The 14,357-nt window shown below is 38.2% G+C and overlaps 4 protein-coding genes across 7 annotated transcripts in view; 3 read left to right on the forward strand and 1 right to left on the reverse strand.

Moving 5' to 3' along the window:
* LOC104756962 lies at positions 509-2,073 on the forward strand. Its single transcript, XM_010479630.2, has one exon. The coding sequence runs from the start codon at positions 945-947 to the stop codon at positions 1,809-1,811; it is 867 nt and encodes a 288-aa protein (XP_010477932.1). The 5' UTR covers positions 509-944; the 3' UTR covers positions 1,812-2,073.
* On the forward strand, positions 4,452-7,857 carry LOC104756963 (LEAF RUST 10 DISEASE-RESISTANCE LOCUS RECEPTOR-LIKE PROTEIN KINASE-like 1.1). Its single transcript, XM_010479632.2, has 5 exons — positions 4,452-4,600; positions 4,992-5,687; positions 5,787-5,825; positions 5,912-6,151; positions 6,279-7,857. The coding sequence occupies exons 2-5, from the start codon at positions 5,039-5,041 to the stop codon at positions 7,244-7,246; spliced, it is 1,896 nt and encodes a 631-aa protein (XP_010477934.1). The 5' UTR covers positions 4,452-4,600; positions 4,992-5,038; the 3' UTR covers positions 7,247-7,857.
* On the reverse strand, positions 7,978-10,698 carry LOC104756964 (nicotinamide adenine dinucleotide transporter 2, mitochondrial). The gene is made up of 9 exons (XM_010479633.2): positions 10,116-10,698; positions 9,909-10,004; positions 9,609-9,715; positions 9,439-9,487; positions 9,182-9,285; positions 8,988-9,082; positions 8,785-8,873; positions 8,601-8,695; positions 7,978-8,513 (listed from the first exon to the last, which is right to left on the reverse strand). The coding sequence occupies exons 1-9, from the start codon at positions 10,195-10,197 to the stop codon at positions 8,139-8,141; spliced, it is 1,092 nt and encodes a 363-aa protein (XP_010477935.1). The 5' UTR covers positions 10,198-10,698; the 3' UTR covers positions 7,978-8,138.
* The window catches only part of LOC104756965, a 4,433-nt gene continuing 1,081 nt past the window's right edge, over positions 11,006-14,357 (forward strand). The window contains exons 1-12 of one of the 4 annotated variants that reach the window (XM_019239619.1): positions 11,006-11,128; positions 11,227-11,501; positions 11,575-11,725; positions 11,851-12,005; positions 12,091-12,273; positions 12,405-12,480; positions 12,597-12,668; positions 12,742-12,827; positions 12,914-12,987; positions 13,090-13,135; positions 13,282-13,391; positions 13,518-13,692. In XM_019239619.1, coding sequence (XP_019095164.1) covers positions 11,238-11,501; positions 11,575-11,725; positions 11,851-12,005; positions 12,091-12,273; positions 12,405-12,480; positions 12,597-12,668; positions 12,742-12,827; positions 12,914-12,987; positions 13,090-13,135; positions 13,282-13,391; positions 13,518-13,692 — 1,392 coding nt within the window. In that variant the 5' untranslated portion in view covers positions 11,006-11,128; positions 11,227-11,237. Of the gene's footprint in view, positions 11,502-11,574; positions 11,726-11,850; positions 12,006-12,090; positions 12,274-12,404; positions 12,481-12,596; positions 12,669-12,741; positions 12,828-12,913; positions 12,988-13,089; positions 13,136-13,281; positions 13,392-13,517; positions 13,693-13,799; positions 13,910-14,037; positions 14,213-14,357 lie in introns of all 4 variants that reach the window. The other 3 variants (XM_019239618.1, XM_010479636.2, XM_019239617.1) reach the window with 3 other exon arrangements.

Genomic DNA, 14,357 nt, shown 5'->3' on the forward strand with positions numbered 1-14,357 from the left:
ATAATTTTAATAATATTATTAATAAATTTAATAAACATATTGGGTTACTGGTTCGGTTCAGTTTAATACCGAACCAAACCGAACCATTTGGGTTGAAAAGAAACATAACCGAATAGTTGGAAGTTAGAATTGGATTTGGTTTGGGTCGGTTTGAGTTCAGTTGGTTTGGTTTGGTTTGGTTTAAATGTCCACCCCTATCTAAAAGTGTATATATATATATATATTATATATTTATCAGCCGGTAACCATATTTTACTATAACCATAATAATCGTAATTGGTACCGTTTATTTTACTGCAACTGTATAAAGCGTATCTAGTTGGATCCGATGACTTTGTTGATTGACACTGATCAACATTTTGGTTGTAAATCTTGTTCTTATTTCTTTCTTGGCAAGTTTACAGTAATAGGTTAAACTCTTTCGTAAAACCTCCCCTTTGTATTTTTTTTAGAATGATATTTACATTCCTATTAAAAAAATAGCGTTACTAGTTAAACAGTATGGTTACAACTTAAAAGACATATATAACCGCCAAACCGCCACGGATGGTACGTTACGTAACAATAAAACGAAAAACATTACAGTAATTATTAACTTGTGAGTTTGTAACTATGGTCATATATAGTTATAAAACGTAGACATCACATGTTGGAGAGGCTGACTCATTCACCTTTTTGCCTTATCCTTCTACGCTCCCTGCAATTTCGTTGAAAGCCTCCGATCCGCTGCCGCCTTTCTCAAACGTGTCTTAAAGATTGTGTCATCACATATCCAGATATATCCTGTAATTATCTACCACGTCATCTCTCTTTATTATCTTTCTTTTTTTTTTTTTCGCTTATATATTCTGTAATGATCCTAACCCAAAACCTCCTTCTCCTTTTCTCTTCTTTATTTCTTTCTTCCTTACCAAATATAGCAAAAATCTAGTTTAATTTCTGCAATGGAGGTCCCGATAATAAACAGAATAGGCGATTTCGACGTGGGGATAAACTCGATAAACGACCCGACGGTTTTGTCTCGAGCTTTAGCCGTCTCCAGCGTCGGAAAGTTGCATCAAGCTTATAGTTTCTGGAAATGGGGAGCTTTATTGCTACTTGCATTTTTAGCTTCATTCACATTCTTAACTACAAGAATCAAGAACTTAGTCTTTAGATTAATAAATGTAAACGTGTCTCTACCTTCTTCAACTCTTTTATATGATTACGAAAGCGACTCCGATTGGTCTTTCTCTTCAGACTCCTCAGAAGACGACGACGAAGATGATGATAAAGATGATGAAGATGAAGATAACTCGGTCAATAGTGATTTACGCGTTCAAAGATTTGGTTATCACCATGATGACGATGCTACAAATGGAAACATTCCATGGTTGAGGCGGTGCAGTGGTAGCTTCGGAGACTTGTTAGATCTAGGCTCAAGCGGAGTCGTGAAGCTATGGGAGAATCTTGATTTCAACGGAGAAAGAAGTCCACGTAACGCGGTGGCTTCTTTTCTCAGCAGATGCGGCTCTTACTCGTTGTTGTCCCCGGCTGTTTTGTTAGCGGCGGAGAGGAAAGGATCCGAGGACGTGGAAGTGAGTGCGTGGGATGCACGTGTAGGTTTCGGGGTGCCGGCGCTGCTCGCGGAGTGGAAGCAGCCTGGGAGGTTACTCGGGAAGATCATTAGGGTTGACGCGGGTGACGTGGACAAGATCTACGTCGGGGATGACGTCGGTGGAGAGATTATAGTAGGAGACATGAGAATGGTTAACGGTGCGTTGACGGAATCAGAGGTTGATAGAATGGTGAGAAGACGACGCCGTCATTAAAGGTGACGGTGCCATTGAGGAGATGTATTGGTTACAAATGATTGGCATGGTAGGGTCTAATTAAAGAAGGAAAAATCAACGTAAAAATGCATGTGACCCACAGAATTATTTTGTAAATAATTTATGTCTTGTATATATTTTTTTTCTGTAATTTTTTATTTTTTCGGCAATAAAGAAAATAATTAAGAAAAAATCTCTTTTTTTTTTTGTTCTTTTAAGAAAAAGAAATTCAACTTCTTGTTGTCGTGTATTTTGGATTTCATGTTATTTGGTACGTAGAAGACTTGGAATATATTTTTAAGAAATTAAAGATAACTCGGAATATGAAAACGTATTACCTACGGAAAATAAAAATAAAAGCTGGAAACGTGTTGTTTTGGTTGGAGATAAACAATAGGCTAAGTTGTTATTGGACGCAAGATATATGACTTTTCTAATCAAAACGTGTTATTTTGGTAGGCGAAACATATAATTTCTTTGGCTTTGGTCATTAGAATTCGGAAGTCACGTTACAAAATTCAAGGTTATATTAGCAACGATCTTTGTAATGATCATATTGTACACATTGCAAAGCCTGATAGGCTCTTGAATCCACCAATTTCTTTGGTCTCTTGACTTTTAGTCAAAGTAAAAACTGAAAAAGGGTTTCATTCATATTGTTTCCGTCAAGCTCATGGATTGAAAAAAAGCCTACATCTCTTTAATGACAAACTCTTACGGATTGAAAAAAGCCTTACACTTTGTATCACTATATGACTGGAAGAAGTCAGACAAAATACCCATCTAGGCCCGGGGACCCTTTTTTGTTTTATGCATATAAGAAAGTGGACTGGTAGGTATTCCTCCTTGCTGGGGATGGAAGCTTAATGTTCATCTCGCTTGCGATTGTGGGTATAATGTCGTTAGCAACTAATTAACCGGAAATCTCCTCGATCTCATTATGTCAATACCTCTAGTAGTGACCTCGGCAATCTTGTCATATTTGACGGTAGGAGAATCCTTAATTAGCTAGTCATTTTCTAGGATCGATAACACATTAAAAAAAAAGAAAAAAGAAAACACATTAATAATTCTCTTTGCTTTACATCATGTATAATGTATCCATTTTGAACTATACAACTGTAGTAGAATTTTTTTTGTGTGGACAAAAAAAAGTTTCGGGTCTAGTCCCATACATCTCTTCGTACCAAAAGATTATAACATGTAATCTGTTTCCTTTTCATGTGTCACTCGAGCATGGTTGTAAATTTGTATCCCGAGGAAAGCATAATTGTTCATATAGGTTGTTCATATATAGATAGTTTTGATGTTTGGCCGAGAGAGCTTCATCGAGCGTGTCACCTTGATAAGCTCTCTGATCTATTTAGATTTTTGTCTTTGGATCATACAAAAATTGCTCTACCACACATGACATCTTAGTCCAATACGAGACCATCCGTATCATCACGTCTTTCGGACCAAATGGGTGCCACAAGCTCCCGGATAAGCGCTTCCTTCAAATTCGAAAGATCATCTTGTGAAAATGTGAGCAATATATGAAGTTATTGGGCGCGTCCGAATGTCCGATCCCTCAAACCTAAGGTGCTAATTTTAGGATTTTTTTTTTTTCTTTTTCTATTACCAAATTAATTTTAGTAATTAGATTAGGAACTGATAACGAAATTAATATAGATAATCGCATAGGACATTAATTATTCTGCCTAAAAGAATGAAACAAGAAAGTTGGGCAACTTGAACTTTCGGAAGGAGCCTCCAAATTCAACATCCCAAAATTGACTTGTGGCCAATTTTGAAACCGACATGTGGGAGCGTTATAAACACATTTACCTTTAGATTAAGGACATCTCTTCTCTCTTTGTCACAACTTGAGTACGAAAAATTAATTCGATGATTTGACGTCGAGTTTGAAAATTATACACAAATTATTTTCATTTTTTCCTTCCATAGCTTCCTCAAATTAAGCCTCACTTATTATAATGCAATCCCTTGACTCTTAATTTACCATCTTACCGACGATTTTCTTGTAAGTTTTAAGTTTAGGGTTGAACACAAATTCCCATCACAAAAGTCAATGAATCCAACATATAACCGACTAGATTCATCTATGGATTCAAAACTCTATTTAAGATCTGTATATGTCAAAAATGATATCATACTACAGTAATATATTTAACTTAGAATAACAATTAAAATGAGTCTGAACATGAATTGGAAATAAGCCCTCGTGTCGTCCTTATTTTACACAGAACGTGTCTACTCTCTCACTAACTAAATGAATCATATATACTAGTATACAAAAAAACTTATGTTTGCATGTTACTCTCGCCATCTCCAACATAATCAAGTTATCATTACTCTAATAATTTATTACGTCCTTACATTATGTAGTTAAGACATTAAAGAAAACTATCTCTCTCTCTTTGTTTCATTTTAAATATTATTCAAAGGTTTTGCGCACGCAAAGTTTAGAAATTATGATATATTTTTTATATTAATTAACTCAAAAGAGTTTCCCATTAGCGGAAAGAGGCCACGACCACTTGTCTGTGGCATGTTTAACAATATTAGAATATTGATATTATTTTAAAACTCAGAAAAATGTATATAACAAAATAAAATTAGAAAAAGATAGAACAGAAGACCTTGAAGATGAAAACAAGATGAAAGGTCTGTCTCAGTGGTTCTAACGCTTTAATAATGGAATGGGAGACTCAGTAACACATAGGGGTACGAAGAAGATAAGAGTTGTGTGGTCAAATCAAATCTTGAACATGCAACTTCGACCAAAGGTAAACGTATCTCTTCTCTATTCATTTTGAAAGTTTCTCGATCAACCAGAGTCTCCGGTCAACTGTTTTACATTTTTATTTGTCCAATAAAGCAGCAAGAACCAACGACTATTGTTTTGTACAATTTACATTAAAGCTGCCCACACAAATCTTTCATCCTCTTCTCTTGTAATAATACAAAACCTCCATACATAAGACTATTCTTCCTCTAGAGCAGAGTTCTGTCTGAATCCTTCCCCTAAAAGTCAACTTGCTTGTCGCAATACCACAAAGAAGAAGGACCATACTTACTTGAACTTGAGTTCCCCACAAAAGGATAGCTAGAGGAGACTTCTAAGTTCTAATCCATCTCCTGAAGCAATGAAACCAAAGTCTTGATATTTTTGTGTAGATCTGGATATCGAATAACACACACAGGAGCTTGTGATCAGAACACCAATGGAGACTGTCTCTGTTTTAGTCTTCTTCTTTCTCCTCCCTCTCGTGGCTGAAGCTAAGAGCACGAACCAGACTGGTTGCGAACTTTTCACCTGCGGAGAATTGGACTTCAAGTTCCCTTTCTTTAGGACAGACATGCCCTCTCGATGCGGTCTTTTCAAGCTGAACTGCAGTGCAAATGTTTCAGAGATACAGCTTGTAGAAGATGGGCAATGGTATAAAGTCAAAAGCGTCTCTCAAGCCAACACGATAACCATCACCGACACGGCGCTTAAAGAAAGCTTGAAAACCGGAAACTGCACTGACTTGTCAAGATTCTCACTTCCAGATTCGCCATGGCTCAACTTGCCCACTTTGTACAGATGCAACAACACTAGTATGAAGAATGGTTTCACTTATGGGAATTGCGGAGGAGAAGGAAGCAGTTTGTACTACTCTAATTTGGGAGATGGTCGTGATGTTCCAGGGTGTTCAGCTATCAGGACTCCAAAGAGCTGGGTGAATCCAAGTAAAGGGGACAAGTATGATGTAAATGCTACCTTCTCTCTTTATATAGAATTGCCTCGAGGCTGCTATAGCTGCCACAATCGTGGTGGAGAATGTAAGATGAATAAGAAGAATAAGTTTCACTGCGATGGAGTAAACAAAGGTATGAAAACAGTGAAACATGTTCTTTACTTCAGCAACTCTGCTTGCAAAACACTTACCTATATGACAATAATTCCATTTCTTGTCTATTTTGCTGCAGAACCAAAAAGGTTCAATTTGGAGATGAAGCTAGGATTAGGTAAAAAGAGATGTCCTGTTTTGCTCCATCTTTCTCCATGAAAAACTCAAATTTGAATCAGTCTCCCTCTGTAATTGTTCATATAGGAATCGGCGGATTTCTCATCTTGATAATCATCTTGGTGGCACTCTATATCATCCATAGGAGTTGCAGAAGAAGGAAAGGTGGTCCAGAGCTCTCTAGAGACAACTCGAAATCTGACGTCGAGTTTAGCCATGTCTTCTTTAAGATACCAATATTTTCCTACAAAGAACTTCAAGAAGCAACAAACAACTTCAGTAAAGATAGATTACTAGGAGATGGAGGCTTTGGCACTGTGTATTATGGTAAGATGATGCACTATTAACACTTTTAGAAAAGTGTCAAATCTCTCTATTAATCTTTGCTTAAGATGCCATGTCTTCTTTAAGATACCAATATGCTAATCTTTGCTTCCGTTTATTAATCTCTCAGGAAAAGTGCGTGATGGACGAGAAGTTGCAGTGAAGCGTCTCTATGAGCATAATTACAGAAGACTTGAGCAATTCATGAACGAGATAGAAATCCTCACACGTCTCCATCACAAGAATCTAGTCTCCCTCTATGGATGCACATCACGCCGCAGCCGAGAACTTCTCCTTGTCTATGAGTATATTTCAAATGGCACAGTTGCAGATCATCTCTATGGCGAAAACCCGCCACACCAAGGCTATTTAACATGGTCAATGCGCATGAGTATTGCCATAGAAACAGCGAGTGCATTGGCTTACCTTCACGCTTCGGATATCATACACCGCGATGTCAAGACTACAAACATTCTGCTCGACGGCAACTTCGGAGTCAAAGTTGCGGATTTCGGGCTATCCAGGTTGTTCCCAAGTGATGTAACACATGTATCAACTGCTCCTCAGGGTACTCCAGGATATGTAGACCCTGAGTATCATCGGTGCTATCATTTAACTGATAAGAGTGACGTATATAGCTTTGGAGTGGTCCTTGTCGAGCTTATATCGTCGAAGCCTGCTGTTGATATAACCAGGTGCAAGAGTGAGATCAATCTATCAAGCTTAGCTATCAACAAGATACAGAACCATGCAACACATGAGCTGATTGATCAGAATCTTGGATATGCGACGAATGAAGAAGTTAGAAAAATGACTACAATGGTGGCAGAGTTGGCTTTTCAGTGCTTGCAGCAAGACAATACAATGAGACCTACAATGGAACAAGTTGTGCAAGAGCTAAAGGAAATCCAGAACGAGGAACAGAAATGTCAAAACAACGATTACAAAGAGGAGACAATAACTACGCACCCTTCGCCACCAGATTGGGGCGAGAATGCGCTATTAAAGAATGTGAAATTCCCACGTTCACCGATCTCTGTGACTGACCAATGGACCAGTAAATCAACCACACCGAATACCAGCGCCTACGAATTCTAGGATCCACCAGGTATATAGGTTTCTTCATAATTGTGTCAACGAATGATAATAAGATGGGGCACTTGTGGGCTGTAGGTACTGATAAAATGCACATAGTGACATAACTTGAACTACCAATCACCAATTTTCTAAGTCTAATTTTGTTTACTGTATGTAATATTGACTCAAAGTATTTATTAAAAGAACAAAAAAAAAAATTGACTGTAAGAGTTAACTTGACTCCCATTCTCAGCTCTGTTATGATCTCAGTAGTAGTTTCTATCTACTGATTTCAGGCCTCTTCTATCTAGTTAATCACTAGATTTGATACCAGAAACTAATTTGTATACATTATCGGAATAAAAGGCAAGATTCCTAAGACTTACAATAATTGTCTCTCTAACCAGAAACACATGTCTTTCCTAAGTAGTCACATTGTTCCTTCAAAGTGCTAAAAAGCTAATATAACACGGGCAGGAAGATCCCATTACCTTGTGGTAAATGAAGCGCCAGTTTTAAGAAAGAACAAGGAATTATATCGCTTCAAAGTTACAGTAGCCTCTAACATCTGCAATGCCCACAAAATTCCATCCAAAGCATCTGCTTTTGAAATTCCCAATTCCCTTTCTATAAACCCCACAACCTGCAAATTTGCACATAGAGAGTGTGAGACGGAGAGAAATCTCAAGTATAATAACTCTGAGAATACCTCAATGAATATATCATCTTTAAATACTCGCTTATCATCAAAAGAGCAAAAAAGTATTTATTGATAGGTTACACATTTGTTAGAACGACGAGAAAAGGTTACAACTCAGATCACCACAAGGGGAAAATTTACTTAATTGGAACAGGGCATTGAAACAAAAAAAAACCTACGAAGCAAAAAGCATGGTTTGAGTCTGAAAAAGCGTTATTTGCTTCCAAGAGGGATATGGGGAGTGCTGATCTTATTAGATTGAGTTTGTGATTCTCTCAAACCCAAATCTTTATCTTCTTCTTCTCCTCGTCGACTAACTAAACTCTTTCTTTGTTCTTCTCTTTCGCAATCCTCCAACTTATTAGTCTCTGGTGGCACAACTTGTCGGAAAAATCTAAGCATCATCTCATACGTTGTAAATGTAATAACTGCTGATGGAGTTGTCCTCAGTAGGTTAGTGGCACATCCACGGTACAACCCAGGAATCCCTTCGCTTCTAAACACCTTTGTGATGCAATCAACGACTCCCGAATACTTAGTCTCAGCGTTTCTCATTTGCCCTTGTTCTTGAAGCTTGGCCCTTATTACCTGTGGATGTAACATAAACTCATATTATAGTTGGGTCAGCTTAACAGTGAGGTAAAGAGGGGCACAAGAGAGAGGAACAAGACAGACCTCGTGTGGGTAAGTCAAAACAGAGGCGATCACTTTTGCGATTGAAGAGGCAATAGCAACATTCCCAGGACTCAGATTCTCCACGGGTGTATTATCTGAGAACTTACACTAGCTATGATCAGAAACTAGTTCAGGACAGCACATGATTATGTAACAATATACTACTGGAGGAACCATGTCTTACCCATGTCTGCCATGTATTGCTTGATCTTTTCATAAGCTGGAAACTGGATTGCGACATGGCTTACTCCCGCCAAAGAAGGTAAAATGCCACTGTTCCAACACAAGAAAATAAGCGATATAACTACCGTTTAACATACACACAAAATATCACAAGAAAAAGGTGTTCCAATTTACGGAATTTCCATTTTCATTTAAGATACTAACCTGTACAACCCTCGCAGTCCTTCTTCATGACAAATTCTACTAAATGCAGACATTACACTTTTGTAAGGTACCACATCCGGCCTAATTCCTTGCGTCTAAGAAAACAGGAAGAGATTAGGTAAAGTATATAATATGACAAAAAAAATCCAACATGTCTAGTAAAGCTGAAACCAAAGGAGGAAGAAAAAAGTTACCATTAATCTTGTCTTGACAACCCAAAGCGGATTAGTTGCAATAGATGTTGCAGCTCCGGCACCAGCAGCAGCTACCATGTTTGACCCAATACTAAGCTTGCCATCTATCAGGAAAAATACAAACAGTTGAAAGTCAGAATGATAAATAAGACTTCGTATAATTAATTGGTCAAGTGTCTTAGATACTCTTCCGCTTTAACATAAGCAAACACAAAGCACACAAATTTATTTGTAATTTGTAAGTGATGAGAACCAACCACTTGACTGCAGTACATCCTTTAGTTTCCCATAAACTGAGAAGTAGACCTACGTGTGAAACCAAAATATCGATTGAGGAAAGCCCCAAAGTTCTTCAAAAACAGATAAATATCGATAACAAGACAAATTCTTGAAGAAAGAAAGCTCAGAAGAGAAACGTGGTGCTTACAGCCCAATTTGGGAGGAGAGCTATGATGGTAGGTGAAAGCCCTCGATACATTCCCCTAATGCCTTCATTCTTAACTATACTCTTCAGGCTTGTAATGATTACACCACCTGATATTTCAAACATATGTATAGCTTGTTAATACTCAATAGGCATAGCTCTCAGATGAAACATGCAACAACTTCAACAGAAACAAAACTAGTTGCATATACACAATCTCATACCACCATCACATTAGATCTACAACTACATCCACTACTTAATACTCTTAAGCAAATGAAGCTGAGTTAGTAGCAAAAGTACCTCTTTGACCAGCAGCTGGAGCTTCAGGGAGACCAAGAACCTGTAATCTTGTTTTGATCACATCTAATGGGCAAACAAAAGTCGCCGCGATTGCCCCTGAAAAAGTTCCCAAAACCAAACTTAGTCATACACACCCACAAGAATCAAAACGAAGAAATTGAAAGAAAAAAAAAAAAAAAAACACATAAATCGAACTCTCTCACTCACCAGCGGTGGCTCCAGCGCCGGCGTTTGCAGCAATCTCTCTAATACTACGGTAATCAAAAGCTGAGTTCCCATGTTCAATCATCTTTAATAACCCTAGAATCTCTCAATTTGGAATCAGAAGTCAACAAAATTGAAAACGAGATCCAGGAGTAGATGATGAGAAACTCGGCCGCGTGAATCGATGATTATATAGAGTTGTTCCCGTCGTTCTTGACATTGACCCAACCCACCACACGTAGAACAAAAGAAGAAAAAAAAATCGAAATTTGAATGAAGAACGTGTAGACGGGTGGTGTGATAAAAAAGGAAGAGACTTTTGTTGCGTACGATTTAGGCGGTCCCAAGTCCAAAGAAACACAAAAGAAATGGGTCGAGAGGTTTCTTATTTAGAGGAGGGGACCTTGAATAATCTGATTGATTTTTGATTCCGATCGAAGAAGAAGAGGAAGCGTCGTCACAGTTGGTTTGAGATGACGTCACATATCAGGCAACTCACCACACAACCCAAGAAAACACACTTTTGCCTCTCTCCTCTGCTCGCTCTCGCTCACCCAAGATTCATCACTTTGCTACCGTAATTAATAAAGGAGTCGATTGACTCAAAAGTAAATGTGATTCCTAGAAGAAAGTGAAGTAGTGAAAACAAATTGTAAAGAGTAAAACAGTAAATATTAAAACAAAAAAATTCAAGATTTAATATCTCTAACTGACGAAATTGTAATCTGATTATTGATGTTGATCAGAAATTAACTCAGGACATCTCACTAGATGCACGTTATTTTGAAGATCCCACTAATTAAACCGAGTTAAACCTAATTAAACCGACTTAAACCTAATTAAACCAAGTTAAACCAATTTGACCGAGTTAAACCGCAGTTTAAAGCTTATCCGATTTGGTTTCCGTTGAAAAACTAAAAATCTAATCGGCGACCAACTCAACAACTACAAATCAGGGCCACCACCGTCGTCCGTGCCAACCCACCGGAGCAGACGACTGAGCGGTCTAGTAAAGAGTAAAGTATTGAACGGTCATCATTCATTTGATCTTCGTCTGACCCTCTGGATTTTTAAAGCTAAGAAGAAGCTTTCTTTTCACATTTTTGGAATTCAGATTCTGCAGAAATGGGTAATCTGAAACTTGCAATGATCATCAAGAAGAACATCAGAGACGACTCCGAGTTCCTGCTCGAGAAGCAAAAACGGCCGGAGAAATTTGGGGACGAAGCGTATGATTGTTTCGTCGATTCCGATCTCTGGGACTTGCCATCAACGAATTTACCGATTTTAGAAGACGGAGTCAGGTCTGGATTTACTCTCTCTATACTCGAATCGTGCTCGGAGGAGGTTGATTTGATGAACTTCGACTTCGAATCCGCTCTGATTCTGGTAAGTTCTGAGTTTTTAAGCACAGTCCTCTTTCTCGTTGGTTCTGCGGATTAAAGATTCAGAGTCTATGCAGCTGTTGGAGAATTTAGGGATTGGTTTTAGCGATGTAGGAGAGTGGAGATTCATCAGGTTTGTAGAGGAGCCTGAGTTTGGACCTGGCCCTTGCGTTCGTACTTGTTTCATCGCTGGGAAGCTCTTGGATCATACAAATTCAAGTTTGCAAGGTTACCCTTTTATTCAATAGTATGCAATCTTAGAGGGAATATAGCTTCACTTGGTTCTAAAGAAACATTTTGAGAACTGGAAATGGAAAGAAGTAAACTCACTAGTTTGTCTTCTTAGAGTGCAGACAACTCGAAGTGGATGTCCATGGAAGCATGCCTTGACTGTCTTATTGATGTTAAACCGGGAAGTGATCGTGTTGGACCATTAGTATTACTCGGACTTGGGGATGCTTCCCGTCAGTCCATGAAGCATAAGTTGACATCTTCTCTGCCTATCCAGGTCTATACTTGTATTTTTATTTCATCAGTGTGGCTTCATCTTATGTATGTGTAATAAAATGCTATTCTTTCAATGTTTATCTCAGGAATATCCACCTGGTGTTATGCTTGTGCCAATGCGTAGCAGGACATTGAAACCTTTCAAGACAACGAATTTGGTTGTGTTTGCTCCAGATAATGGTTCAGGGGATCATCAAGGGACCGATTTTGTAGCTCATGGTGATGCATTGATTGTGGATCCTGGATGCCATTACAAACTCCACGTTGAGGTTTGTTACTAGCTATGTGTTTTTTTCGGTATATCATTTCTTTCTCTTAGGAAAGGGTACAAAAAATCTTCTCATTGTCTTAAAATATCTGGTCTTTACTATTCACAAGTGCATTGTTTTCTCTTGACCAGCTCAAGAAAATCGTTGATGCTTTGCCTAGAAAGCTAATTGTCTTTGTTACTCATCACCATCGTGATCACATTGATGGTAGGGATCTGTTGTTTCTCGTTTTTGTTTGGTAGCTTTTTTTGTTTTTCTTCTCATAAAAAAATCCAACACATACTACTTTATGCTTATGACCCTCCTCTTCATCCATGTTTCAGGTCTTTCTGCTATACAAGAAAGCAATCCGGATGCTATTCTAGTGGCACATGTCAAAACTAGGCATCGCATTGGTATCACTCTTAAATATTGTTTTTTCCATTCATGGAATCCAACTTCTTATTTTAAAATACTGTGTTATTCCAGATGGTTGGTCTGGTAACTATACCCCAGTTTCTGGAGGAGAAAACATTTATGTCAAGGGTCAGAAATTGACCGCCATTTTCTCTCCGGTACCTATTTATCTATTATAAATCCTCTGTAACCCTCAGATGGAATGTATATACTTGTAAACTACTAACCAAGAAAAATATTCCAGGGACACACGGATGGCCATATGGCACTACTTCATGTCTCCACTCATTCTCTGATTGTTGGTGATCATTGTGTTGGGTAAGACAGACAACTTCAGAAAATTTCTGTTCCTATAGGACAATTTAAGTCAGTGAAACTAGATTGACTCTTATGTTAAATCCGCAACTTGGGTTGTTTCAGTCAAGGAAGTGCTGCCTTGGACATCAGAGGAGGTGGTAACATGACGGTAAGTACTAAGTATGCTCAGGCTTTTCTCTTTTGAATACTTCAGTGCCGAACTTAAGTGTGATTGTTGATCAGTGTTAGATAGTAATGCATTTTTATTGGTCTGTGCGAAATTTGTTTAGCCATGTTCCATTTTATCATTTGCAGGAATATTATCAATCGACGTATAAATTCCTGGAGCTGTCTCCAGATGTGGTGATTCCCATGCATGGAAGGGTCAATTTGTGGCCGAAACACATGCTTTGTGGATATCTGAAGTATGAAAAAGAATATGCTGATGTGGATAAATCTGACTTTTAAAAAACTTGTTCATGTTTTGTCTATCAGTTGATTAAATAGGATAGAGGGAACCCGATGATAAGAGCAGTGAGCTTGTTTTCCAGGAATCGCAGAAGCAGAGAAGAATCCATCCTAAAGGCTGTGGAAGATGGAGCTCAGACGTTATATGACATAGTTGCCAATGTGTACTCAAGTGTGGATCGCAGATTCTGGTGGGCTGCATCATCAAACGTAAGGCTGCATATCGACAATCTGGCTGTAGAAAACAAATTACCAGAGGTAAAAATACTCTTATTNGTGTGATTGTTGACCTGTGTTAGATAGTAATGCATTTTTATTGGTCTGTGCGAAATTTGTTTAGCCATGTTCCATTTTATCATTTGCAGGAATATTATCAATCGACATATAAGTTCCTGGAGCTGTCTCCAGATGTGGTGATTCCCATGCATGGAAGGGTCAATTTGTGGCCGAAACACATGCTTTGTGGATATCTTAAGTATGAAAAAGAATCTGCTGCTGTGGATAAATCTGACTTTCAAAAAAACTTGTTCATGTTTTGTCTATCAGTTGATTAAAATAGGATACAGGGAACCCAATAATAAGAGCAGTGAGCTTGTTTTCCAGGAATCGCAGAAGCAGAGAAGAATCCATCCTAAAGGCTGTGGAAGATGGAGCTCAGACGTTATATGACATAGTTGCCAATGTGTACTCAAGTGTGGATCGCAGATTCTGGTGGGCTGCATCATCAAACGTAAGGCTGCATATCGACAATCTGGCTGTAGAAAACAAATTACCAGAGGTAAAAATACTCTTATTTTAATCCAAATGCACACAAAAACATGTCTCTAAAAAACAACCTTTAGTAAGTCCGTAGCAAATTAAGTAACTACCACTCTTTCTCACTGCTTATTATATTGAGTTGGTCCAGGGATTCTCAATCCAGA

The sequence above is a fragment of the Camelina sativa genome, chromosome 17, assembly GCF_000633955.1.
Source record: "Camelina sativa cultivar DH55 chromosome 17, Cs, whole genome shotgun sequence".
Lineage (NCBI taxonomy): Eukaryota > Viridiplantae > Streptophyta > Magnoliopsida > Brassicales > Brassicaceae > Camelina > Camelina sativa.

What these genes read in the sequence shown, in the direction of transcription:
- LOC104756964 (XM_010479633.2), bottom strand. Translation starts at nt 10,197, where the DNA reads ATGATTGAACATGGGAACTCAGCTTTTGATTACCGTAGTATTAGAGAG. An exon ending in CGGCGCTGGAGCCACCGCTG is followed by an intron (nt 10,005 to 10,115) that starts GTGAGTGAGAGA and finishes GAACTTTTTCAG; the next exon opens with GGGCAATCGCGGCGACTTTT. An exon ending in GGATGTACTGCAGTCAAGTG is followed by an intron (nt 9,286 to 9,438) that starts GTTGGTTCTCAT and finishes TTTTCCTGATAG; the next exon opens with ATGGCAAGCTTAGTATTGGG.
- LOC104756963 (XM_010479632.2), top strand. Translation starts at nt 5,039, where the DNA reads ATGGAGACTGTCTCTGTTTTAGTCTTCTTCTTTCTCCTCCCTCTCGTG. An exon ending in GGAGATGAAGCTAGGATTAG is followed by an intron (nt 5,826 to 5,911) that starts GTAAAAAGAGAT and finishes TTGTTCATATAG; the next exon opens with GAATCGGCGGATTTCTCATC. An exon ending in CTTTGGCACTGTGTATTATG is followed by an intron (nt 6,152 to 6,278) that starts GTAAGATGATGC and finishes TTAATCTCTCAG; the next exon opens with GAAAAGTGCGTGATGGACGA.
- LOC104756962 (XM_010479630.2), top strand. Translation starts at nt 945, where the DNA reads ATGGAGGTCCCGATAATAAACAGAATAGGCGATTTCGACGTGGGGATA.